General features: G+C 33.9%; 1 protein-coding gene across 9 annotated transcripts in view; it reads right to left on the bottom strand.

The window, feature by feature from the left end:
- Positions 1-25000, bottom strand: part of Cpeb2 (cytoplasmic polyadenylation element binding protein 2) — a 70748-nt gene that overhangs the window by 2864 nt on the left and 42884 nt on the right. For all 9 annotated transcript variants that reach the window (XM_048784200.1, XM_048784202.1, XM_048784204.1 and 6 more), the window contains 6 exons: positions 15238-15408; positions 14029-14118; positions 8991-9109; positions 8436-8550; positions 5590-5771; positions 1-1152 (listed from right to left, as the gene is read on the bottom strand). The exon at positions 1-1152 is cut by the window's left edge and continues 2864 nt beyond it. In XM_048784200.1, the coding sequence (XP_048640157.1) occupies positions 925-1152; positions 5590-5771; positions 8436-8550; positions 8991-9109; positions 14029-14118; positions 15238-15408 (905 nt within the window). In that variant the 3' untranslated portion in view covers positions 1-924. The remainder of the gene's footprint in view (positions 1153-5589; positions 5772-8435; positions 8551-8990; positions 9110-14028; positions 14119-15237; positions 15409-25000) is intronic.

The following is a 25000-nucleotide window of genomic DNA, read 5'->3' as shown; positions in this document are numbered from 1 at the left end:
ATGTAGGACATTTTTAACTTGAAGTCACAATAATGCATGCAAGTTCGCTTTTTTTTAAACAAATTTTATAATTTGTTCATGCTACCTAGATTCAAGAGAGCTTTTTTGAGCATTTGCAATACCTCACCTCTTGTTAGTTAATAATTCTAGTGCATGCATATGGTGTATACAGGTAAGTAAACATGCATTTTTTTTTCACATTCTAAAACTATGGCAGTCTAGGCCACATTGTGCTGCCTGCATTTTATCTGCAATGCAGTGTGTCTCTAACGCTTTCAATCCCGTATTAATAGGTGGCATTTACACATAACACCTATATAGCAGCAAAGCTAATACAGCTTGTGATTAAAAATGTTTAAAAATAGCTAATAAATCAGATTATCTTGAGGTATTATTTCTTGCAAGTCAAAATGGAGAGCAAAAAAATCAACCCTAATTTTTAGTTTATGTATACACTGAAAATAGCAACAATAAAAATAAGCATTTGTAGCAGACATATTCCATCTTCACTATTATTTTGCTACCTTTGGTAAAGTTACTGGGGCAGATCTTGAAGTTAAAAACCCATGTTTAGAAATAAGTGCACGCTTCACCCACTATATAGCAGCAGACTGTGTTGCCCCTACGCAAAACATTCTCATATCTAATTTTAACTTTACATATAAAAATAACTTGGAGAAAATACAAAAAAACATTTTATTTTAACATGAAAATATCACAAAAATTAGTAAGCCTGAGATGTAGGGTTTTGGTGAAAAACAAGAGGCTTGTAGTGTTTTGGCTGCTGATAAAGATGCATGTATTGATAGCTGGGGTGAAAAGCAGAAGAATGCACTTATTTCTTCTGCATGTCAGTATCTTCAGACACAGTAAGCCACATGCACCCTTTCTTTCCTTGTTGAAACAGAGGCCAGTTTGCTATTCTTAGTTCCAGCGGAAGTGAATCTGTCGTGGACGATCAGCACCTTCCTTCACCAATGGCTTATGGAACTCACGTCCTGCACGAGAGTGGATATTTGCCCAACAAAACTCACAGTAATACTGCAGGCAAGTGACATTGGCACAAAAAAAGGGAGCAAATTTTCCACCACAGCGTGCACCCTGGCATTCATCGCACATCTGGTCATCTAGCACATATGGCTTCACCTCCACCTAGAGAAAGAGAAGGTAGAAAGTGTCTCATTAAGGTTGGCTTCAGGAATCAAATTTATTGATGACTTAAAATGTTTATACAGTGTTCTAGAGAAAAGGACTAGCATGAAAAGTTGAGAATGTAGAAAGTTTCACAAGGAATTAGTTTTTAACCTATATAGTAGGTTAAAAAAAAGACATCTGTTCTTATACTAATTATATTTTGTCTATAATTGGCTGTGTGGTTAAGTGACAAGCAGTTAATTCTGCTATTTTATTTTATTATGTTTTCTTCAGAAGACTATAAATGGTGTTTACTGTATTTTCCCAAAATGAAATACTTTCTAAAAACCTTAAAAATCTAATTGATTTGCAAGACATTCCATCTTCTCTTTTCTTGAACTAGTATCTCTGAAACACCTTCTCTGAAACACCTTGTATTGATATTTTGAGAGTTGGGGGTGACTGTGAGTGAAAAGCAGACAGGCTATCAAGCAGTCATGGAAGACAAATGGTTTCCACTTGTCTTTTCCCTTATTCTTATACCAAAAAGATGGCAACACTCTTGACACTGGTTAAAGCAGAGCTTCTCTACTGCAGGTGAGAGCTACACCTTTCTTGTGAATAATTGGTACAAACCAGAACCATGCCTCACTTGTTAAGAGCATGTCTAGATTTCTGTGGATTTATAAGGTATAAATCAAAAGGCTCACTGTGAAGCTCTGACTCAGCAGAGGATGTAAAGATGGCAGTCAGGATGAAGGATAAGATCTCTCAACCTCAGTTTCCACATTGTAAAGTGAAAATAATACTATCTGGCTCTAAGTTGTGAGGATTTAATTATACAAGAAAAAGCATGGCAGGGCTTGGGCACATGGCAAACACTATTTAAATCAGTGTTAACTATAATTTGCTGCTATACCCTTGCTTCCTGTTCAGAAGAGTTTTATAAATGGAAGTTTATTATCTTGTCTGACTGAACAGTGCCAAAGAGCCGAAAGTTCTTAGCTATTCCTTAGGAGAGGACAGAAAACTGAGTGTTTTGAAGGGCAAAGTTTGAGATATTGTAGAATTTGCTATGGTAAAAAAATAACCCAACAAATTCTATTGAATTCATAACTATTTATGAAAGTATCCTTTAAAATACAAATTGGAAACACATAAAAGCTGATGAAAAGGAGATTTCTACCCCAAATATTTGATAGGAAGGTAATGGAATTACACCATTACTTATATTTATTATTTCACTGATTAGGATCAGTATAAGCATATTTAATGTAGGCTAGACATTCTATTTTTCTGAATTGCCTGCTTATATCTTTTTTTTTGGTGGGGAGGGTACTGGGGATTGAACTCAGAGGCACTCCACCACTGAGCCACATCCCCAGTATACATTTTATTTAGAGACAGGGTCTCACAGAGTTGCTTAGCACCTCGCCATTGCAGAGGCCTCCTGAGCTGCTGGGATTACAGGTGTGCGCCACTGCGCCCGGCTGTTTATAAGTCATATAAGTTATTTTTGCAAGTTAAGAATTTTTACCATTTTCCTATTGATCTATAATTTTTACAACAAAATTTTTATGCCCAAATTTTACCAACTTTTTCCTTTATGAATTCTCTCTGACCTCTGCCATGCTACTGTTTTTGATTCATCATATTCATTACAAATAAAATTAACAAAGTGCATTACTGTGATCAAAGAATAAATGCAGGTAATGTGAGAGTTACAAGTTCCTCTCATTAGTTTATAAATCCCATGAGCATAGGGATGGCAACCATGGGCTCAACATTCAGTTCTTAATATCTAGCAGAATGTATGGCATGAAGCAGAAACTCTGAAAACATCATAGAAATAAATGTGGTACATTTACATGCTTTCTGGGTTACCTTCTTGTGATTGACATTTTTCTTAACAATTTCAAGCACACTGAAACCAGGGTCTGTGCTGTTTACTTCCCTTTTATAATATTCCCCCAAATATGCTCAAGAGCTACTGAATGTAAACTGTTGATTGACTAAAATGGAATGATTTAAATTTTCTAGATATTATTTAATGAAGCTAATCTACTTATACCAAAATCACAGAACTCAAAGAGAAATGTGTGAAAGGGAGTTTCATCAATGTTTGACCTAGTTTTATTTTCTGCCTTTTCCTTTTTTCACTTCAGAGAACCTACAAAGTAATATTCTGTCACCCTGGACTCATAACTAGTGAAATAATGAACAATTAATAATTATACAACTTGAAATATAACACAATTCAATCCAGTATCTACCAGAAATTAGTGAATTAATTGTATTAGTAATGAAAACAGGCAAAACATACAACTAAACACAGCTCTGTTGTGACTGTGCTTCCCAGCTATCAGAGAGATAAGAACTAAGCCTCAAAATGTACATGAGGCTAAAAGGTTAAGGTGAATACATAATTTTAATTCCTTCAAAATAAGTAGGCAATGAATCTTTGGGATAGTATACATTTCAGTTTATACAGTCATTCAAGCTATTTTATGATTTAATAATTATATTTACATTGAAGAGATGATGGTATCAAGGTTAATGGCATCATATTTCCATGTATAAAAAATACTGGTTACTTCTAAAATAGTGACGAATCAAATTCTTTCAAATAAGATTCGAAATATACCTTTGTAGCATACAGCTTAGAAAATAAACTTTTCTCTCGGTTATTTCAATACTTTAAGAAGGCCCATGTTTTTAATTCATCTGCTCTGCATCTGAGTTGCTGTTTAGGAATCAATACTCTGCTCCAAATAACTGGTCCTTCCTACCATTTTGGAACAAAGAGGTGTGAGGTATGACACAGCAACCATCTTTTCCTTCTGCTTGCACATATTGAACAATTATACACATGTAAATACCTTCTTCAGTGATCCATCACCTCTTTCTAAAAGTAGGGGATAAGACTAGATCTGTGGTCTTCACAATGGCTGTACATTAATGTCACCAGGGGGAGCTTTATAAATTCCTGCTGTCCTGGTGTATCCCAGACCAAGGACAGCAGAAGCCTGAGGGTAGGACCCAGAACTCAAGATTTTTTTAAGTTCTCAAGTGATTAATGTGTAGCTGAGGTTGAGGACTACATGACTAGAGAAATCTAAGGTTCAAATCAGTTCAAAAAGTTTATATATGTATGTTTGAATAAAAGCATAGCCCTCCTCTTATTTTTTCTTTTGGTAATATTTTATGTGGCAATGCAAACAAAAAAAGCCATTCTGCATTTATTGACCAAACCTTTGCTGTACTTCTTTTGTAAATAGGATGATCTCATAATTATATTGATGGCTACTTCTGCAATCCATAGTCTAGTCAATTTGAATTGAGTCATCTAATTTCCCTGTCCTCAAAATATCTTTCAATGTGCAAAGCAGCCTCAGAAAAGGCTTCATGACACTGTTACACTGGAAAAATAAAGTGCTCACTCAAGTTATAGCTACCAATTTGGATTTTAAAAAATTCCTCTACCCCATATTCTTAGTATATTTCAGGTGTACTGTAAATGTAAACATGGTTATTTTAGAAAATTGGTTAGCTATGTAAAAGAACTCTTCCTAGATTTTTATGATATGGATCTATAAATAAATAATTGAGTTATGTTCACTTCTTTGCCCCATTTTAGATGGTAATCAGTGCTTAGAATTATTTAATAGGACAGGTTTTAATTATCATTCACAGAACTTGGTGATGGTGTAAGTAATGCTACCAAATTGCTAATGTTTTAAATTTTAGATCAATCAATTTAGAGAAATTACACAATGTATTTTAATTTTAAATTTTATTATTAAGAATTAACATTTAGCTGGGTGTGGTGGTTCATGCCTATAATCCTAGCAGTATGGGAGGATAAGGCATGGAAGATCGAAAATTCAAAGCCAGCCTCAGCAACTTACTGAGACCCTGTCTCAAAATAGAAAAAGGTCTAGCGATGTGGCTAAGTGGTTAAGCACCCTGGGACACAAAACAAGAACAACAAAATCCACATTGAAATAGTACTCACTCTGCACTAAGTCCTATTCTAAGTGCTTATACGAATATGTGAATTCATTTAGTTCTCAAATTAACTAAGACAAACACTAGTACTGTTTTCCATTTTATTAGTAGGCATGGATTAGATTAATTTGCCCAGGATTACAAAGCAAATGGTGGAAACAGGAATCAATCCCAGGCAGCCAATATCTTTCCGTGGTTGGAAAGATAGCTGCCACCCACTGGCTGATAAAATGGTAAACATAGCTTTAAAATGATCTATATTCATGATTTTTACAGTATACTTACTTTAAAGTATAAGAATTGTGCATTTCAAGGATACTTTGATATAACTCTAAGAGATAAAGGAGTATAAAAAGTGTTTGAATATATTATTAACTCTTTAGAGTAACAAGCTTTGGATCAGCAACTTCTTATGGGACATAAATGACTTCCCAGTATGCAACTTACGCGTTTATCAATATCACCATGCTGAAGCTGAACAAATCGAGCACTAATGGCAGCAATATAGCTCTGCTGATTGGAAAAAGCAACCCGACCAGCACCTTTTGGGTATTTTAGCTCTGGATCTGTGTCAATTCCTGCGTAACAAACTCCACCATATAGCCGGTCCATGATCATAGCAAGTTCCACTTCAAAAAAGAAAGATGTTCGTATTAAATATGAGAAAACAAAGCAAATAATAAGAATTTTTAAGTACTTTTAAAAAAGTCAGTGGAAGACAATAGAACATTAACAAAACTCAGTTGCTAAAGGAGGGCCTGGAATTAAGAAGCCTTTTTTCTTTAGTTTTTAAAATATAAAGTTAGACTCACCACCACATTTTACCACACTAACCCTACATATACTATATGCTATCTTCTTTTCTAGTGTAAATAGTCTCATGCTTTCTTTTCTCAATCTGATCCTGTCACCTATATACTAGGTCCCATCTGCCCTCACAGTGGAAGGATATGCTTTGGCAATTCTCCCCTCCCTCATCCTTACCATCAGTTTTTCTCTCATACTGGTCATTTCCAATACATTTTTGTTTTGGATTGTTTTTGAAATCTCTTTTAAAAGATGCTCACAACCATATTTCTCCTTCTCTGGTACTACTTCATTTTTGTGTTCTCCTTTTACAGACAAATTCTTTAAAAATTTTTAAGGTACTTCTGAATCCCTGCCTTCCTATTTTCAGTTCAACCTTTAATAATCAGACTGCAATCATTCCATGACTCTGCTTTAATTGCTCATGTCAAGGTCAACTTTCCCTAGTAACAAGTCCAATGGTCCATCTACCTATAAGCAGCACTGACCATGATTAATTTTTTCCGTCTTCTTGAAATATTTCCTCCATCTGGCTTCCGAGATATGTTGTTCTACTAATTTGCACTTCACTGATAATTTTCTCTTCTTTGGTAGTTCCTACTCAACTCTTTTGACTTTTCAATGTCAGAATGCCTTAAGTTTAAATCCTCTATCTATACTCCTGGCTTTGGTGACTCCTGAATTATGACTTTAAATACCATTAGGAGATTTCAAGCTCCTGAATTTGTATCTTTAGTAAGAACCTCTCCTGTGGACTCCAGATTTATAAATACAACTGTCTACTGGACAACTCATATTGCAGATATGCTATAGATATTGCAGTATCTGTTAAATATCAATATCTACTGAGTTAAAAATGGAATACATGTAAAATTGATCTTCCTCCATCTCACTAAACACATTCCAGTGAGTTTTTGCTGACTCAGTTCATAAGCAAAAAAAGGATAACATTGCCAAGTAAAGATCCTTGGCTACCATGTTTTCTTTTCCTCCACTACACACATGAAGTTGATTTTCAAAATATACCTGGGATCTAATCTCCTCACTTTCATTTCTAACATCCTGTTTCAAGTTATCATCATTTTCACCTGCTTTATAACAGTCTTATCTCTCTGATTCTGACCACCCCCCCTTAGTTACTTCCAAAACAGTAAGAAGAATGATTGTTAAAAAAACTATACCAGATATCATATGGTTTAACTGAAATTTCTATTTACAACCTCTGAATGGTGCTGTGAACTTGTGTTCAAAACCAAGCTCACAATCTTCCCTTCCAACTTGCTCCTTTCTCCTGTGTTACTCATACCTCAGTGGAAGAAACCACAATCCAATATTGGCTCAAAATTGAAAGCTAAGATTCAACTTTTGCATTTACTTCATGAGTATTTGTGATATCTGTTTGCCTGACTCTTTGTCCACTGTGACTACTCATCCTAGCCACCACTGTCTCTTGGACTCCTAACTTGGCCTACCCATATTTATTTGCAACATTAGCTCAAATGCAAATATGATATGTCCTCCCTCTGCTTAAAAACTCAAATGGTCTCCCCTTGCTCTGAGGATAAATATCAAATCAGCCTATTAAAGACTTGTATGATATAACTGGCATTAACTTTTCAGTGTCTTTTTGTGTCTCTCGCCTCACTCCTTGCATCCTCAATCAGCCATTCTGGGCTTCCTCCAGTTCCTCCATTGCACCCAGCCTCCCTGTACTGAAGACTTCTAAACATGCTATTTATTTTTTCTAAACTGCACCCCTCACAGCACTCCTATTGCCCCACTCCTATTCTTTCTGTTCACCTTTATATCAGAGCTCAAATACAAGTATCTTTAAAATATCAGTTCACATCACATTTCCTTGCTATATGCTCATCTACTCTCCACAGTCTTTCATTATAGAAGTCATCATGTTTAAGTGTGTGTCAACAGTTCTTTAACACACATGTCCCAGACTGGAAGAATGATGGAATTCAGAGGATGTGTGGTATCACGTAACTTGCTGACACGGTGGGCACTTGCATCTCCAATTCTATCCTATATGACATTTTTCAGGAGACTTCTGGTTTTGGCTATGATAAACAGAAGTTTATCACTCATCTAAAATGATAATTTAGTTAATGGATAAAATATAGGAAAAACTAAAAAAAATTCCATATTTATTCAGATATCAAAATCAACCTACATAACATATGCAGTATATCTTAGAGAGTTGTACTTAGGAGTCTGAAGTAGTCAAGTGGGTTCTTCTCAGAGTTTGCTTGATGTTAGCTATTGACATTGATAGATGAGTATCCAATTATCCAATTCCTTCGAAATTTCAACAAAGGTTTTCAAAATTCTTTAGAGCTATTACTGGTATAATTAAGAATCTGCCCCTGCCCTGCCAAATGATGTCAGGTCCATAATAACTGCCAATGTTTACTGAATTCACTAACACACATTTAAATGATGTTTTAAAAAGCAAAATTTGTTAAGATTTGACTTACCAGCCCTTAACGGCCTAGGAACACCTCCAACAAAAATTGTTTTTCGGGGATCCAAAGGTTGAGAACCGTCCATAACAAAATCACTATCACTTAAATTCCAAGGACGAATTTGAACCTATAAAAAAATTACATTTGAGCCTTACTCCTTTCATTGTTTACAAATTTTATAATTGGATTCAGAGACAAATTATGAGTATAATTTTCTATCTAGATACTATAACTCTCCTGAATGTTTTAAAAACTGAAATTTTAACATGGTAGTTTTTTCTTTTTCTTTTTTTTGTTCTGGGGAGTGAACTCAGGGGCTCTCGATCACTGAGCCACATCCCCATCCCACCCCTTGTCCCCGCTTTTTAAAAATATATTTTTATATTTTATTTAGAGACAGGGTCTTACTGAGTTACTAGGGCCTTGCTAAATTGGTTGAGGCTGACTTTGAACTTGCAATCCTCCTGCCTCAGCTTCCCAAGCTGCTGGGATGTTTGTTTTTAAACAAACATTTCAAAAGAATTTTAGAAAAATTTGTAGCATGCAGTTCATATGGTATTTACTTACCGGTTTGTCCTTGATAGTAGGGCTGGAAACACACAAATAGAGCTTTCCATCTTCTTCAATACAAGCATCAATTAGTGCTTGAACTGAGCTCTCTTCTTGAAAGAGAAGGAATGCATAGCCTGGAATAACCATTAGAAATGAGGCAATGTGTCAAGTAAGAGACTTCACCTCAAATTTCAGTACTGTTTAGGAAATATATGATTTTTTTTTTTTTTTTTTTGGGGGGGAAGCCTTATCAAATAGGACTTGAGTCATTATGTCTTCTAAAAGAACACAATATCTTTTATAATATATATAAACACAGATAGTTAAACAATTAGCAGCTTTCTGTAGAGCACTTACCATCAGGTATTGTATGTACTAAGAACTTTACCTAAATTATTTCATTTGATTCTCACAAGTCTATTAATTATTGTCCCCATTTATAGAAAAAAAAGGACTTAACAAGAGGTTAAATTACTTGCTCAAAGACAATGTCAGAGCAAGTAGTTAGCTGAGTAATTTCAAACTCACGTTTGCCCCGGGGTCTCCCATGTCTAATAGTGAGAGATACCACATTCTTATAAAGAACCTGGCAGAATTAGCCTGTTTAATGTATTAAAAGCTAGAGTTTCCTTCAAATATCCTCAGAATAATACGAGTTCTAGAGCATACTTTTGGTCAACAGCACACATGGAAAGGCCTAGGAAATTCTGTAAGTACTGAGAAAATTCTAGTATTCCTAAAAACTTTCAGATGATACTAAGAAAGTTACCCTACAGAGGTTGGAATGAAACATGTTATTTAAGGATGGGTCAAGGACTTTTAAATCAAATCGCAGTTTGAAGACTAGGTTGAGAGCTGGTATAAGCTCCTATTTAGATACCTATATTATTGGGAAATAGTCCTTCCCTTCTTTACTGTGAACCAACTGCCAATATTTTTGGAAAAAACATGCATTCAGTTGGGTGCTACACCCAACTATTCAAGAGGGTGATGCAGGAATGTGAAAAGATCAGTCTAGCCTCTATGACTTTGTCTCAAAATAATAAGGTGCGTAGCTTAGTGGTACAGTGACCCTGAGTTTAGTCCTCAGTACCCCCTCAAAAAAAAAAAAAGGCAAAATATAAGTTATATAAAAGCTAGTGTCAATTTTTTATGGCAAGTTTTCTATTATGAGATTATTCTCAGCAGCTGAAAACAGCAACTGACCTAAAAAATGTCTTGCCTTGACAACATGTCTATCCAAATAAATGAACAACATTGTAATCTAGTCCCAATAGGAAGCTGCCATCAAGTAGACTATGCACATGCGGTTCTGTGATACAATGGGAAGTGCAAGGTCACGTACTCAGAACTCAAAAAAACAGCTATTGTCAACAATGGATTCTATGTCACAAAGGTAGCAATAAAGTATTTCCTTTTATTTTTTATTTTTTGATACTGAATATTGAATCCAGGGTTGTCTAACCACTGAACCACATCCCCAACCCTTTTGTGTGTGTGTGAGAGAGAGACAGGGTCTTGCTAAGTTGCTTTGCTGAGGCTGGCTTCAAACTTGCAATCTTCTGCCTTGGCCTTCTGGGTTCCTGGATTACAGGTGTGTGCCACCAGACTATGCACGATCAAAAACACTTCTTGGATTTTTGTAATTGCTTGAAGAAATTTAAATATGCATGAAAAAATGAAAACTAATCTTCTTTAAGGTTTTAATTTTGACACAAAAGATGAGAGAACTATAGCCAATCTAGGCACAGTAAGAAACCATCAGACTAATTTACTGAAATAATACTTTAAATTCAATATTTTTGCTTAATTTTGTGATAATTTTGATATTAATATTTTAATATTACTCAATTAAAAAACATCCATATTTTTAATATTACTTAAAAATTTTTTGTTACCATTTGGAAAGAAATGTTTGTATTATAAAAATTAAGCAATATGGCAAGTAAATTATAACCTAATGCAAGCCATTAGATATTAAAATATCTGTATGTTTTCTTTAAACCATATAATGATTTCTTCAAAATTTATTACAGTAAGCTAATGTGATTGTTGGTCACTGTAAAGTAGAAGGTGTATGTGTGGCTCAGCTTCTATAGGCTCAAGTCCCTGCTTTATTACAAGGTAGCTGTATCAACTAAATGGTTCTACATCAGTGTTTTCCAAGCCATGAAAGAATACTGAATTACAGAAACAAGAAAATACTTGAAAGAACAAGGCTTGGAAACACTAGTCTTTGGCAATAGCTATAATTAACTATAATTGTATCAAAAAACCTATGATTTGCTAGTGCTATTTTTTCCCTTTAGTTTGAGAAAATAAACACTGAAAAAAACAATAACAATGGCAAAAACAGCAATGAAGACAACTGTTGTGTTTTACTAATTGTTACAACCCATCCTTCTAGGCTTGGAATGCCATTTCTCCTATATAAGCAAGTAGTTCATGTAAAAATTTGTATCTGTCTCCACCCCAAAAATTCAAAATTCTTTCTAAAATTATAGTCAGCCCTTAGCATCCTTAGGGGTTTAGGTCCATAATTCCCCACAGAAATCAAGATTCAGGGATGCTCAAGTCCTGTATATAAAATGTACCTGTATATAAAATGTACATGCAAATATACATTATAACTCCCATATACTCCAAATCAGCTATTACTTATAATAGCTAGTATGATATAAATGTTAAATAAGCAGTTGTATAACAATGACAAGGAGAATAATTCTTACATGCTTGGTGATGATGCAAATATTTTTTTTCACTCAATAATTTTGACACGTAGTTGAATTTATCAAAGACAGGAGCGTAAAGATACAGAGGGTTAACTGTACATTTCAATTCCTGCCTAGAACCCTGTTCAACTCCTTTTTATCTATCTAAATTACAGAATAGCTTTTAGAATTCAAAATTTCTCAGTGAAGATTTCTCCTACCTACTTGAGATCAAAGTAATTTTTCTATCCTGTAGCTTTTTTTGTTACTTGTATCAATTATTGGGCAATTATCAGATCATGAATTACTAATAATACAAGAATACAAATATTTTAAAAAATTATAAAAATTATAACCTAATGCAAATATTTACAAAGTTTAAAGATATATAAAGAGAGTCTTACAGAGGGGAGAAAGAAACTGACACTAACAATCACATATCTGTGAAGTTGTGAAAGAGGCAGTGCTCCTAGCAAGGGCAACAAGGGGAAGCTGATTTACTAGGAAGGGCCTCTCCTAATAAGTAACCAATGCATAAGCTGAGATAGAAAAGGTAATTAGGGAATATACAGACAAAGAATTATGGAAAGAACCTTCAGGCCAGGAGACATACAGAGAAGCCCTGAGGCAGGAGAGAGCAGAACCAGTTCTGGGACTGGAGGAAGACAAGAAGTAATAGTAGAAGAAGATAGAAAGAAGGGAGACCAGACAAGGTAAAAGCATTTTTGCATTTATCTTAACAACAAGAGGGTTTAGAGAAGGTGAATAAGTAATGGGATCATCAGTTGAGTTTTAAGAGTTGGCTGTAGCTGGACTGTGGTGGGAGGGGAAGAAAGCAAGAGATGTGGACAGAGAACAGCTGGGGTAGACCCAGTGAGGGAAGATGACAGCTTAAGCAAGAACATTAGAAACAGAAATTTTTACTGAACACTCAACCTTTATAAAAGAACAAGATGATAAAACTATAACAGCAATAGCTGAAAACTAAGCTAACAAAAATTATCTATATGGAGCCAATTTTCTCTTTAAACTTAAGGCTTGAAGCTGGGCATGGTGGCACACACCTGTATTCCCAAGGATTTGGGAGCCTGAGGCAGGGCCAAGTTCAGGCCAGCCTTAGCAACTTAGTGAAGTCCTAGGTAACTTAGTGAGACCCTGTCTCAAAATAAAGAAATCAATAGATAAAAAATAAAAGGGGCTAAGTGGGGCTAGTGATGTGGCTCAGTGGTTAAGATGGGTTCAATTCCTGGTACCAATAATAAGCAAACAAAGGCTGGAGACCTCCAAGTTCAGTAAACTCCAAAATCATGTAAAAACTTGGCATACAAGAAGAGAGGTCTCTACATTTGAATAGATTCCCACATAGATCAAGGATCCAGAATCCCTATAAAAAATGTTTGATAATATAAGATCTAAGATCTTATAGTATAAAAAAATCAGAGCATTATTCTATTTCTGTAAAAGAAGTAGTAATGGAGGTTCTATAATTCTCAAAGACAACAAGTGGAGAAGGGCCATCTAATTCCTCACTAGGAACACGCAGGTAAGTGTTTGTGTGCCAATAATTCTCTATCATGTTTCTTTTCCCACAGTCAACAATCAGATCATTTAACAGATCCGCTAGAGTCTTTTTCTCTAGGCTTGACAATTCACTCAGCCACAAGTCTCTAGAACTATGATTTTATGATGTTCAAAGAAAAGTTTAGTCTTTCAACTTCTCCTTTTTTTATTCACTTCAGAAGATCTGCAATTTGCCATTCTGACTGACTTAATAACATCCAGCTCTTCCTTCCTACTGTCCGCTTATCATCATGGGATTTGCAAGGTAACATCAGTATGATTTCTTCTCTATCTAAATTACTTCTTTACAAACAGATTGCATATTACTCTGCTGTGATCTGGAACATTTATGTAAATCTTATAATATTTAAACCTCTCAAGTAGCTTTATATACTATAAAATATAAATAAATCACTTCATATGATCTTCATTTCAGAGGGATACTTTATTACGTTGTTCATACAAAAGTTACTTAGAATGATGCTATAGAGAGAGTAGTCAAACATTATTGAGATTATGAAATCATTATTAAATTATAATAAAATATATTAAGTCTTATGATACTTATGTCAAGTCTCCTCCATCAAGCCTGACTGGTTTAAAGTAAAACTGGAATAGTTTTCAGGATCATTCTGACTCATTCAACCTAAGTTATCACTCTATAAATTAATATTTATATACATATATGCAATTCTAAAAGAAAACACAAAGTAATTGACAGCATTTCTTTTGCTCTTATATACAATGATTCCTTAGCAACTATTAACAGTAAAAACCCTTACCTTTTGGTGGAAAATAGGACTTGCTTTCTGCTTTATGAGGCCAATCTACTACCAAAGGCCCAAATCTTCTGAAGCTAGCAGTGATTTCATCTTAAGAAAATACAAATAATATATATTAGAAATTAGTTAAAATAATTCATTCTAAGGAATTCCACACTTTTAATTACTCTAAAAACTTAATATTTCAAAGTACCAAAGTACCAAATATAAAGTAGAATAATCTGTTTGGTATTAATTTTAAAAATTTTATATAATATCACATGATTTTAAAAATTTGATATAATATCACATGAATACTATAATCCTAGAGTACACCAAACCATAAATAGCACTGGCTTTTTTAAAAAAATCAACATTACATCAAGTTAAATAAAAAGAGCTATTGCTGCTTCATAAGTAAAGTCATATTCTTGTAGGGGGAAAAAATGATCTCCTGAACCAGTATGAAAAAATATACCAAGGTCTGACATATGCCACGTATTTTCATTGATAAATATGTGTGTGTGTATGGCAAAACCCAATATTAACGCTATGTTCTAAGACATGGAAATCTTATTAACATTTACACATTTACAGTAAGTGGGAGCATCTGAATCATAACTGAAAAATTTCCAAAAATGTAGCATTATCTTCTCTATTAATTATTAGTGAATGGAAGATTTCCCATAATATGACAAATAAATTTTATAATTTGCAATCTTTATCTTATTTGGTATTATTATAAAATATCATTTCCACATATTTATTAGCCTTTGTATAACTTAAATTTCTCTTTTGGATTTTATAGCCACTTTCTTACCTGTTTCTAAGAGTACATTAATACTTGAAGAGATTTAACTTTTGATTGTTATGCATATAATATAGTTTCATAGTTAGTTTCATTTATTTCATTGTATATGTGTATTTGTGTTTTTATGATTATATAAAAATATGTTCTATAATAAATTTAAAAAATAAGTGGGATATTATCTAGGAAATCTTATTTACAAAAAAATTGCTCACTATAACAATATACAATATAATATATAAATAAAAGCTTAAAAATATTTGTTGGATTACCTTCATATTTCAACAGGTGACAAACTATTTTAACAAAGATGGGTATCCCTTCTAACTATATAAATCTCTAGGAGGTTAAAAATAGTTTCATACCCTATTTGTACTATACTTCAGTATTTTAAAATTTTTTTTAAGGTCAAATTACCTTACCTTCATCAATATCTGGAGGAAGCCCACCAACAAAAACTTTTCGAGAGAAGCGTTCTATTCGTTCTCCATTTTGATGAGCTGAATAACATGTGGGTGAATTTAAAACACCAACTTGATCACTGTGACCATCATCCAGCAAACCATCATCTATTGGAAAAAGGGAAGAACGACCTACAATATAAAAACAAAGATAAACTGAATCTCAGGTCTAAGAAAATGATAAAGTCAAGCATAAAAATACTAAAAACAAACTCAAAATAAAGGTGACACAGGTTTAAAGAAAAATTAGTGGAAATTTAGATAGTATAAGGTTTTAATTACCAAGAATTGAGAGACATAATCTAGAAGAATGACTTAGTGGTACAGTCATATGACAATAATTATATATACTGCAAAAAGAAAAACAAAACACTATATCATTTTTTAAAATTGTTTTTATGTACAGCAGCAAGAACCTGAAGTTTGGGGAAAAGACTGTTTGAATAACAGAAGAATCCTATAGAAACTGGTGGCAGAAAGGAAATAGAACAGACTACAATAGGGAAGAACACATGCAAAGAGTCAATATTTGTATGTAAGACAATGAGATAATCCACTATATATGTGCCAATTATCCAAAGCTTACTCGGGTTTTTTTGCATATGCAAAATTTTAAAAAAGGCATTCATTAGTCCCCATGTGAGACCCCTTCAAGAATGCACCCTTGTATATAGGGCACATGCTTGTTGTACAATGCTCTGAAATAATTCTGAGGCTAGACACTAAGGATCACAAAATGTAAAATAAACCTAATAAGATATAGTTCACTGACCTCAAGAAATATAAATTTAGAAAAGGTAAAATATAATCATGGGACTACGGCACATGTCCATAAGAAAGCTACAAAATACTTCCAATGAAGTGTAATAATGCAAAGGAGCAGTCTGTCTAATCAAGGGTAATTTCTTAAATCTACAAGTGATATTATAATACATCTGTGGTAAAAAGGGAAAGGTAGCCCAGAGCACATTAGAAAGTATAGAATACTTACAGGTAGAAATATTTATAGAACATAGTTTTGAGTAAATTTTCTGTGTGGAAGGAGAAACATATGGAAAAGCAGAAAAAATAAACTTATTTATGAAATAAGCAGAATTCAAAGTTGGCTGAAGCATGTCAGAAACAAGGAGAGTAAAAGAAAATTCCTTTGAAGCTAGCAGGAGTACTTAGCTTAAAAACCAGACTAAGGTGGGTGCGGTGGTGCACACCTATAATCCCAGCAACTTGGGAGGCTGAGGCAGGAGGATCTCAAATTCAAAGCTAGCCTTAGCAACGTGAGACACTAAGCAGCTCAGTGAGACCCTGCTTCTATATTATAAAAAAAAAAAAAAAAAAAAAAAAGGCTGGGGATATGGCTTAGTGGTCGAGTTCCCCTCAGTTCAATTCCTGGTATCTACCAACATCCCTGCTCCACCCACCCCCAAAAAAACAGACTAAGAAGATATTTAGTAGGTGGTAGTACAGTGGTTCAAGCAAGATTATAATTTTCTTTTCTTTAGGAAAACTTAGCACATCTGGACAAAGAAGTTAGGAATGAGTAGATAAGAAGTTATACAAAAACTCCACAAAGGGGACTGCAAATTGGTGCGGCCAATTTGGAAAGCAGTATGGAGATTCCTTGGAAAGCTGGGAATGGAGCCACCATTTGACCCAGCTATTCCCCTTCTTGGACTATTCCCTAAAGACCTTAAAAGAGCGTGCTATAGGGACACTGCTACAAAAATGTTCACAGCAGCACAATTCACAATAGCTAGACTGTGGAACCAACCTAGATGCCCTTCAATAGATGAATGGATAAAAAAAAATGTGGCATTTATACACAATGGAGTATTACTCTGCACTAAAAAATGACAAAATCATGGAATTTGCAGGGAAATGGATGGCACTAGAGCAGATTATGCTAAGTGAAGCTAGCCAATCCCTAAAAAATAAATGCCAAATGTCTTCTTTGATATAAGGAGAGCAAATAAGAACAGAATAGAGAGGAAGAGCATGAGAAGAAGATCACCACTAAACAGCGATGAGAGGGGGGAGGGAAAGAGAGAGAGAAGGGAAATTGCATGGTAAAGGAAGGAGACCCTCATTGTTATACAAAATTACATATAAGAGGAAGTGAGGGGAAAGGGGAAAAAAAACAAGAGAGAGGAGGGGAGGGGAGGGGGGATAGTAGAGGATAGGAAAGGCGGCAGAATACAACAGACACTAGTATGGCAGTAGGTAAAAAAGTGGATGTGTAACCGATGTGAATCTGCAATATGTATATAGGGTAAAAATGGGAGTTCATAATCCGCTTGAATCAAATGTATGAAATATGATATGCCAAGAACTTTGTAATGCTTTGAACAACTAATAAAAAAATAAAATATTAAAACAAAACAAAAAAAAACAACAAAAACTCCAAAGGATGGTAGGCAAAACAGATGAGAAGCAAAATAGGGTAAAAGAATGGAAAAAAAGAATCAAAGAAACACTGTAGAAAATAAATGATATGAACTATTAACTGATCATAGGGCAGTAAGGATCAGAAAGAGGGGTACAGGAAAGGGAAATGAGTTAAGCTTTAGACATGTAAAGTTTCATATGGTGCAAATGTATGGAACACGAGTGAAGAAAATACATAAATTGCCGGGCACGGTGGTACATGTCTGTAATCCCAACAGATCCAGAGGCTGAGGCAGGAAGATCTCAAGTTCAAAACCAGCCTCAGCAACTTACTTAGGGAGACTCTGAGCAACTTAGCAAGACCCTGTCTCTAAACAGAATATTTACAAAAGGGCTGGGGATGCAGTTTGGTGATTAAGTGCCCCTATGTTCAATCTCCCTATTAAAAAATACAAAGCAGATAATTTAGCATCAACTCCACAAAGGTGATAGTTTAAAGTTCTTTATAATGTCAGTAATTAAAAAAACAAAAACAAAATAAACCCTTCCAGAAGAATGACGAGGAAAAGTTCCTTTGGAAACAAGATAGTAGAACATTCAAGAAGTTACAGAAAGAAGTGGTAAACAAAGGGGGAGGGGGCAAATATTACAAAGACAAAAGTCCTAACAAAAAGATAAAGAAGCAAAAGGAAGAAGAGAAAATGTGAGATGTTAAAATGATGATGTTTAAAAAATGAGAACTATGTTTGAGGATATGCAAGATATTTGAAGGTACCAGTTTTAGTAAAATTGGATGGGAGTCACTCTTCAGGAGTTAGTTTTGTGAAGTATAAACATCAAATGAAGACTAGTCCTTGGAAATGTATTTGAGAAGGGAAAAAAAAAGAATGCAGAAAAGTTTTTATTTCAAGATTAAGTATTTTTTGATAAAGAAACAAGCACACAACTTACAGTACATGCCTTAATCTATAAAGTAAGAAATATTCAACATAGTAGTCTTTAATATGCTATCATCTTGAACAGGATGACAATGATACAAAGACAATTAGAAATGTCACACTCTGCATAGAACTGACTGGGGACAAGGAGGGGAGAGTGGGCTAAGGAGATGTTGGTTATAAGAAGTTTACAGTATACAAAAATAGGAGAAAACCATATTTGATATAGTAAAATAAATTATTCTACAGATTTGATTTCAATTTAAATACAGTAAGATGTTCTGAAAAATACTCATGTTCATTGAGTGACTCTGTAATTTAAAAAATGTAACTGTTCAAAACTTTTGTTATCAGAAATAAGAACCAATGAAAAACAAAAGTCAATATTCTTTGTCACCAATGGAAAGAAATCTCTTCAACATGAAACTATAGGTATCCTTTATTTGAATCCTTAATAGCAGATGTGATTCATATTTTGGAGTTTTTCAGATTTTTGCATTTTCAGATCAGGGATGCTCAATCTGTATTTTTACTTAATAAAATGAACATCAATATCTACTAAATTATGTGTGTTTAAATGAATAAGACTGAAACAAAACTAACTAGTTTTTAGGGAGTAAAAATGCCAAATTCAATTGTACTTATTTCAACCATGCAAATACTTTGGAAACTATTTCATTTAAAAGTATCCTAACTCATATTCAAACTTAGCATTACATAAATCTAACAGATAAAGTTTAAAAGACTTTTATCTTGAGAAAAAAATACATATCATCATAAATATTTAGGGTCTGAATAGAAAGACTGAATACAGTGACAAAATAAATCACTGTAAGCAATGCCAGAAGGAGAAGTAACCACAAAAACGTTTTGGTAACTGTAATATTATAAGTATATTTAGATTCTGTAATCTAATTACATTGTAATGACTGTTATTATAATAATGGTTGCTATAATATTCAATCTAAAATAAAATATATTAGTTAGTATTATAAAAATATTACACAGTTAGTATATCTGTAAAGAAATCTACAATCTATTAGCCAAAGTTTAGCTGAGCAAAAAATATAGCTGAAAGGTAAAGAACATTTCAAACATGAGCAACACTGGCAAGAATTTTCAATGCTGGAAAATAACTACAGCTCTCTTTCAAGAAGCAAAAAAGTTACGGATTTTTCATATTAATTTAAAAAGAGAAATTAAATAAATATAGATCTTCAACAAAACTACTACTTTTTATCTTGCCAATTATCCTTCCCTATAGCCCAAATTAATATGGCTGTAAAAGAAAAAAAAACAATAAGGTATGTCTACCATGTACAATATACTTCAAACACTCATTCTATGAATGATATACACATTTTTGCTGATACTTTCAAGAAATGACAATTACCTATAATGTAAATACAACAAAAATCCTGTGGGATGCAGCCAACGCCACACTTAAAAGGAATATTTATAGTTTTAAATATATATTAAAAAACTAGAAATGATTAAAACCAATAACTTAAGTTTCTGCCATGAAAAGCTGAAAAAATAGGAAATTCAACACAAAAATAAAGTAGTAAAAAACAAAACAAAGTCGACAGCACAGAAAACAGAGACTAACATTAAGAAAATAAAGAGTTAAATTGAAAGCTTATAAAATTGATAAGCCCCTGGGCAAGTTTATCAAGAAAAAAGAAAACTCAAGTTATAAATTCTACATATGAAAGAGAGAACATGAATCAATATAGAACTTACAGACATTAAAAGGCTAGAATCAGAAATATTATGAACAACTTTATATTAAGGAATTCAACAATTAAGAGGAAATGAACAAATTCCTTTTAAAAACAACAACACTTATCTTTCAACACTGACCCAAGAAAAACAGAAAAATCTAAAGAGTTTGATAGCTTAAAAAAAAAAATCTTTAACTTAAAATGCAAATAAAAACAAGGTAATAAACCTTCCAACAAAGAAGGTAAAAACAAGGTAATAAACCTTCCAACTCCAGGCCTAGATGGCTGTACTGTGAAAGAAATACTTTTGAAGACAAAATAACAGCAATTGTATACAAATTTTTTTAGAGCATAAAGAGGAAACACTTCCTAACATTAAAATCTCACAAGAATACAATAAAACTCATATGTAATATCAATATCTCTTATAAACACAGATCAAAAATCCTACATGACATTGGCAGAGTGTAGAAAGTAGGCTGTGCCCTTCTGAGTTGCTGCTCCATGATATATAAAACAGTAGTTTACAAGCCGTGCCTAACCCTTTGTTACTCCATCTTATAAAGCAGTAGTTTGCCATGAATTATTCCATTTGAATATAAGTGTTGAAATAGAACAACTCTATACCTTGTTTGTACAAGTAAAAAACCACTATCTGCCTAGGACAACCATAAGACAAACTGAAAAATTAACTGTGCTAACAAAAATGACCACCTGTGAACTTGCTGAATTAAATCAGAAGCACATGGATACATGGGCATATCAACTCCAATATCAGAAAAACCAGGTCCATGAGCTTATCAGCTTATTAACTCCATCATATTACAAGATAAAGCAACTCCCTTAACTTGAGGTAGAACAAGGTAGCACACTGACCCCATCATCTGGTCACTCACCATGAGCCTTTTCCAGGAAAACTACCACAGCAATGAACCTCTATTTTTGTCCCCAGGCTTTAGCTCAGCACAGTTTCTCCTGCGCCTGGCAATAATGCATAGCTCACTCCAAACTGACATCTCAAGTTGATACTCTGAAACTGCTATCTGTATGGACACTGGACTAGAACAAGTTCCATACTGTACAGCTCTATGCCCTCAACAAGTTCTTCAGCTGGTTCATAATCTTATCTGACCACCTACAAGGAATCTGCATTCATTCCTATGTGCTCTCTGCCTTTGCTCAGTTCAGCCTCCTGAACCTGTGTGGCCACCTTAACCCCTTTTAGCGCTCTCTCTCTCTCTCTCTCTCTCACACACACACACACACACACACACACACACAAACACAATTATATTAGTATGATGCGTGACTTGTGTTACTGTTGAAAGTGGTATAGCTTGATAACTTAGTGTTATTCAATAAATTCTGACATTGTGGAATGACACAAATTTGTTTGGTCTATATTAATGGCATAGCTCACTCAGAACAAAGGTAAATCCAAAAATATATGAAAATGAAAATACATCATGATTAAGTGGAATGTATTATAAGCCTTTAGAAACCTTGCTTCACCATCATGCCTCGCCATCAGGAAAATGCAAATTAGAAGCATAATGAGTCACTACACATGTCTTTGCAGATTTCATCTCTAGACATATTTACTTTAAAATTAAGTTCATTAAAATTCTGTTTCCTTTAAAAATTGGTATGACTGGGTAAGCAGTCTCATCCAAGTGGGGGGCAAGTTGGGTCAGCAAATATTTTTTTCTATGAAGGCTCAAACAGTAAATATTTTAAGCTTTGCAAGTAATACATTCTTTGCTGCAACTGCTCAACTCTGCCATCATTCAAACTCCAAAGCAGTCAGAAAATAAGTAAATAAATGGGTAAATAATCGCTGTGTTTCATAAACTCTGTTTAAAAAAATGGAAAGCTTGGCCTCTGTGCCATAGTTTGTTGACTGCTGTGTTGAAGTATTATTCTGGCATTTTTTTTAAATGCCTCAGATGCCTTCTGCATTCTCTGATAGCTATTGAAATTATCAAAGATGAGGATTTCAGCCTTGGTTGAATCATAATAAAAAGGATTTGATAGTGGAGATAGTAGGAACTATACACTTATTCTGACTACTTCACAAGACTGTTTCAAATCAGAAAGTCCTGGGTCAGCTTTAAAGAAATGCATGGATATACTTCATTATTAATAATTCCTTATTTATGATAGCACATAAATCTGAATGGCTATGGGCTACAAATAAGTCAAACCTCAGTAACTCAAGCTCTATAGTTTGTATCCCTTTAAAATTATTTTTCTTATCTTCCCATTCCACATGTAATTTACTAACTCAAGCTTTGAGTTTCCTTGCTGGAAAAGACTACTTCCCTGAGGCTTGTATCAACTAAAATAGGCTCTTTATTTCTATTATTCTAAATATTCTATATATTCTTATTTTAGAGCATAGCAGCCCTTTAATCTTCTACTAATGGGGCAGAGGTTGTGATATAGAAATATTTTAAGTTGAATGACAGGCTTAAATTACTCTTTATACCCCCCTATATAACTCCCACTTTACTCTAACCCAGACCACTCTACTTCACCCTCAGAATGGAATGAAACAATAATACCAAAGAGAGGTAGTTTTCTTCATGTGAAAGTCACCTCCCCATGTGTGTATTCCTTTCTTAATCCTGTTTCCCAGAAAGCTCTGAAGCAGAATTCTTTATAGCTCCCAAGAACAGGGATACATAAAAGAAGTAGTAGGTTCCAAATAAAATACAGGGAAAGAAATCTTTGTCATTTCTTAATTACCTCTTGTAAAATTACATTTTGATTATTCCTAAGTCATACTTCAAAAATGAATATCTAAAGCCAGAGTGACTTGAAGTTCTTCTTGAGGAAACTGAACTGTATAAAGTCATCTTGGTAGTAACTTAGTCTGACTGTAACCCAGTGATAAGTCTTAAATGAAAACAGCTACTCTACGTTGGAGGGTGTGAGTCAAAGGCCCCAAGTAAAAAAAAAAGCAACTCTTTCTAAACTGGATTTTGAAAGTCAGAATGCCCTGTGAAATTCATACTGTTCCCCCACTGTTACTCTGGAAAGAGTAATAGGAATTTGGGACGGAAACTCTTATCAACTCATGTGATGCACTGTACATGAACAGAAGATATGACATTTTTCCTTAAAAAAATGACTAAACAAATGAATGAAATAAGTTTCTTTGATGATCTACTTTAAAACACAAAGTTCACAAAAGGGGATATTTGGTAGTTAAAATTGATTACAAGTCTGAGATTGACATCATGTTTAGCACAGAATGGGGGAGGAGACTATGCAATGAGAGAGCTGGTGACTATTTCTAACTCTTTATGAATTCCTTTGGTATGCATTCCTTTGGTATGCAGGTTTTTAAAAAATATATATATATACTTTATTATTCACTGTGTCAAAGTACTTTCAGTAGTAGTAGCTTCAGTACTTTCAATATAGCTTTTTTTTCACAGTAGCTATTTCTAATGGTATAACTTTCCAGTGAATATCAAAATCACAATTTTAAAAAAGGCTTCTAAAATTCCCAAAGGATCAATTTAAAAAAAAAAAACAAAACACAGTAATGCCATATAGTCTGAGAGAAAATTCAGGTATTAATCCCCCACCTTAAGCTAAACCAAATATGTGAGGAAACTGTCAGCTCTGTCCTAAAGGAGGATTTTACTATAAATGTATGAAGGCTTAAAACCATGTGAGTCTTCCTGAGAGGCAGTTTCAAAGTACAATTTCTGTTAGAGCTCCCAGGACATAGAGACAGAAGAATGAATTGTAGCAAGTTCCTATCTAAAAGCAGGGAAAGAAATTTTTGATTTTTCTTAATATCATAATCATAATCTATACTTACTGAATTGAGATAAGTAGATAAGTAACATGACTTTCTGACATTTTGCTCCTAAGAATTTACTAGATCATGATATTTACATTGGAGTATTCATTTAACTAAAAAGTCACTGAAGTTAAAAACTGGTAAATATGTAACAAGAAAACTGAATTGCTCTGTAGTTTCAAAAATACTTAAAGATCAGAGTAAATTGGTTGTTTTCAAGAGAACTGAAGCTCTATATTGCATTGTGCAATAAGCCAGTCCACAGATGTAAAAATGGCTACTAAAATTCTAAAGTCTCCTGCTCTCTTCTCAGCTTACTAACAGCAGTCTTTAGCAAGTTATTCAGCTTCTGTTTTCTAAATTTTGAGTTTCTATCCTAATTTTTTTAGTGAGAAAATTGAAGAACCAAAAAGATCCAATTAAATATCTAAAGAAACCAGATTCTAGTAATGAAATTAAACCAGACAATCTGAAATATGAAACTGAACTACAACTTAAGAATATAAAATACGTGGGTTTTGGTTGTCAGTCGGGGGTGGATGGCTTCACTTGTTTACTTTCAAAGTACACACACTCATCACTGGATGAAAAGAAGTTGAAGCACTGGCACACATTCACAAAATGTATCAAAGGGCAATATTATTACTTATTACTGTTCACCCTCCATGGCTTAAGGGAGATCCTAGAGGTTGGAGAAAGCACTTTGTAGTCAGTGTGGCACTCAGAACAAGCAGAACTGCACCAACAACATGTGGGTGCTGCTCACTTAGAGAGCAGTCCAGTAGTGTTGTCACTTTTGGTTACTCTCATGCTATCAACTCTTCTCCCTCTCAATTTCTTTTTTCTTTTGAGAGAGAGGGGGG

This window comes from Marmota marmota, unplaced genomic scaffold (assembly GCF_001458135.2).
Source record: "Marmota marmota marmota unplaced genomic scaffold, marMar, whole genome shotgun sequence".
In the NCBI taxonomy this organism is placed as follows: Eukaryota; Metazoa; Chordata; class Mammalia; order Rodentia; family Sciuridae; genus Marmota; species Marmota marmota.
The sequence above is the reverse complement of the archived record's forward strand: the minus strand, read 5'-3'. Positions and strand labels throughout refer to the sequence as shown.